Below are 2,907 nucleotides of genomic sequence, written 5' to 3'. Positions count from 1 at the left end.
TTATTTTATTTTAACTTATTTAGTTATTGTAATAACTAATTTTTATTTCTGATAATGAGATTTGAATATATTTTTAAAATATTCAGGGATTACGTGAGGTTTTTTAAATAATGAAATATCATATTTATTTTTTATAAAAACATTTTTTATATGAAATTATGTATTTATTCATAAAAATGCAAGCATGAAAGAACGCGTCTTTATCAAAAGTTACAAAATGTTACTCCTTGTCAAAAGTTATCAAATATTGTTTTTCATCGAATATTATGTGTACTTTCTTTAAAAAAGTTCCAATACAATGAAATGAGAATATATAAATAGAACTATTTTTTTTGGAAAAAAAAACAAAATTATGTAAATTATCCTATTACAATAGAGATCATCATAGACATATAGAACCTTAGAAAGATTAGTGTTTACGAACCATTTTTTTTTTTGCAATTTGAGTATTCTATTCATATCTTCTTTTTTGTGCAACAATTTTTTTTAATCTGTAACTTAGAGAAGAAAAAATTATTCCATTTTTTCTTTTTCTTCAATAATAAACAAAATAGTGCAAGTTGCTTTTTAATTTTCAATTAACTTATCCTGGAAGTTACGGTTTCGAGTGGACCGCTTTACTGGTGTTTCCAAATTGCAATGATAGCCAGCCAGATCAGCAAAGGAGTAAAGCATAAATAAATAAATAAATCAAATAACTTGAACAGAGCGTGTGTGTGAGAGTGTATCAATGGAGAAGAGAAAAAATCAAGCTTCTTTACCTTCCAACTATGTCACTCTCGCTCAACTCCAAGAGCGATGGCTCAAGCAACAAGCCCAAACCAACCAAGAAGAAGAGAAACCGCTACCTCCAAACCAGAACCAGAACCACCATAAGGTAGTAGTCGCTTCCACTAGCGGAACCGCTTCTAGGTCTCTTCCTCAGAAGCACTGTGTCGTCAAGACTCGGAACGATTCCGCTACTCACCGCAACTCGGAGTCTGCCGCCGGAAACGCAACCGTCGAACTCGACGGAAAAGTCAGCGAATCGAAGAAAAAGAAGAAGAATCGGAAAGTGAAGCCGGAAGCTAAGACGGAGGAGGGAGGAGCGAGTGGAGAAGGTTCCGCTGCAGCGCAGGGGAACAAAGAGGCGGAGAAAGCCACAATCCAGAGCGAGTTGAATGAGAACAAAGGTGGTTCGGAGGTTGAACAGAGAGTTAGGGTTTTATCGGTGAACTCAAGAAACGCTAAGCGTAACGGAGGATTAGGAAAAACGAACAACGGTGATATGGCCACAACGGAGGAGGTTCAAGTTCAACAGAGAGTTAGGGTTTTACCGGTGAGCTCGGGAAACGGTAAACAGAACAGAGGATTAGGAAAATCGAACAACGGTGGTTCGGCAACAATGGAGGAGGTTCAACAGAAAGTTAGGGTTTCACCTTTGAACTCAGGAAATGGTAAAGATAACGGAGGATCGGGAAAAACGAAGAACGGTGATTCGGCAACAACGAAGGAGGTTGAACAGAGAGTTAGGATTTTACCTATGAAGTCAGAAAACGGTAAACAGAACGGAGAATTGGGAAAAAGGAACAACCGTTTTGGCCACTCACAATATCAGAGGAAGTATAACAGTAGAGGGAATCTTGGCTATCGTAACGGAAGCGGTTACTGCCAACACTCTAAGGTTGTGGCGCAGAATACAGAGAAGATGGTTTGGGTGCGGAAAACACTATAAGGATGAGATTGTTGGTGAAAATTGAGACCTAGCTTTGTGCTCTTGTCAATCGTTCAAGTTTGTGTCATTATTGAATCATATCATATTATAATATCTGATGCATATCGTAAATACCTTTTGGCTAACCCATACTTAAATTTAGAGGTTGTAATTTCTGGTAACGAAGAACTGTTATGTTCTATTAGCAAATATCATTCTGATTTGCGTATAAAATCCGCATCATGATTCGCAACTTGGTTTGGTGTGCTTTGTGTCATGATAATGGGTCCCTTGTGTTCCTTTCTATCCTAACAATCGAGTCGATAGTTAATATTAATAATCCCATTCATCAAGGAAGCCAGATTCCCCCCTTTTCTTTGGTTATTAGAATTATCGAATACTAGCGTAAAAGACTCTTCTTGTCTATTATTTTTAAAATATGATAGATAATAAATTATATAATGATGAGTAATTATTAAAAAAAGGCAATTATTAAATGAAATTTATAGAAAAATAAAATAAAATTATGTGATTTATAAAATAGTAGATAAAGGATAAAATTGGATGAAAATTATGTATATGGTATTACAAAAATTTCAATTTCCTTTAGTAGAATAATAGAATAATAGATGATAGATAATAGATTAAAACTTAATTATGAATTAAATCACTCTCAAGTTTGCTTGATTAAAACTCTAGGATGCTTAATCTCCTTATTACTAATTAGAAACGTGGAAAGTGGAAACAGATCGTTTTCTGTTGTACTCGCCTAAATGGTCTCCTACATGCATTTGTAAAGAATAATATATAATATACTACGACCAAGTACAGTCCTCAAAAATATAAAATAAAATTAGTTTTAATAATTTAAGGTAAATTTATTTTTAATCTCTTAAATGTAAAATTATTATTTTTAGTTCTTATATTTTAAAATAAAAATTATTTTAGTATTTATAATATATCTAAAAATAAGAAATTGAAATAATTATATAATATTAATTAAATTTAATATAATACTTGTACTAATAAAGACATTAATATAATATCTCTTAAATATAAAATTATTATTTTTAGTTCTTATAATTTAAAATAAAATTATTTTAATATTTATAATATATCTAAAAGTGAGAAATGAAATAATTATATAATATCAATTAAATTTAATATAATACTTGTACTAATAAAAATATCAGTATGTAGATTTTATTTGTTAA

General features: G+C 31.5%; 1 protein-coding gene across 1 annotated transcript; it reads left to right on the top strand.

The window, feature by feature from the left end:
* Positions 1-661: 661 nt before the first annotated feature.
* LOC109807695 (uncharacterized) lies at positions 662-1,948 on the top strand. The gene has a single exon (XM_020370277.3). The coding sequence runs from the start codon at positions 731-733 to the stop codon at positions 1,712-1,714; it is 984 nt and encodes a 327-aa protein (XP_020225866.1). The 5' UTR covers positions 662-730; the 3' UTR covers positions 1,715-1,948.
* The last annotated feature ends 959 nt before the right edge of the window (positions 1,949-2,907 follow it).

Source organism: Cajanus cajan, chromosome 9, assembly GCF_000230855.2.
Source record: "Cajanus cajan strain Asha chromosome 9, NIPB_CcT2T_4, whole genome shotgun sequence".
NCBI lineage: Eukaryota > Viridiplantae > Streptophyta > Magnoliopsida > Fabales > Fabaceae > Cajanus > Cajanus cajan.
Note: the sequence above shows the minus strand (reverse complement) of the source record. Positions and strands in the feature narration are given on the sequence as shown.

What these genes read in the sequence shown, in the direction of transcription:
- LOC109807695 (XM_020370277.3), top strand. Translation starts at nt 731, where the DNA reads ATGGAGAAGAGAAAAAATCAAGCTTCTTTACCTTCCAACTATGTCACT.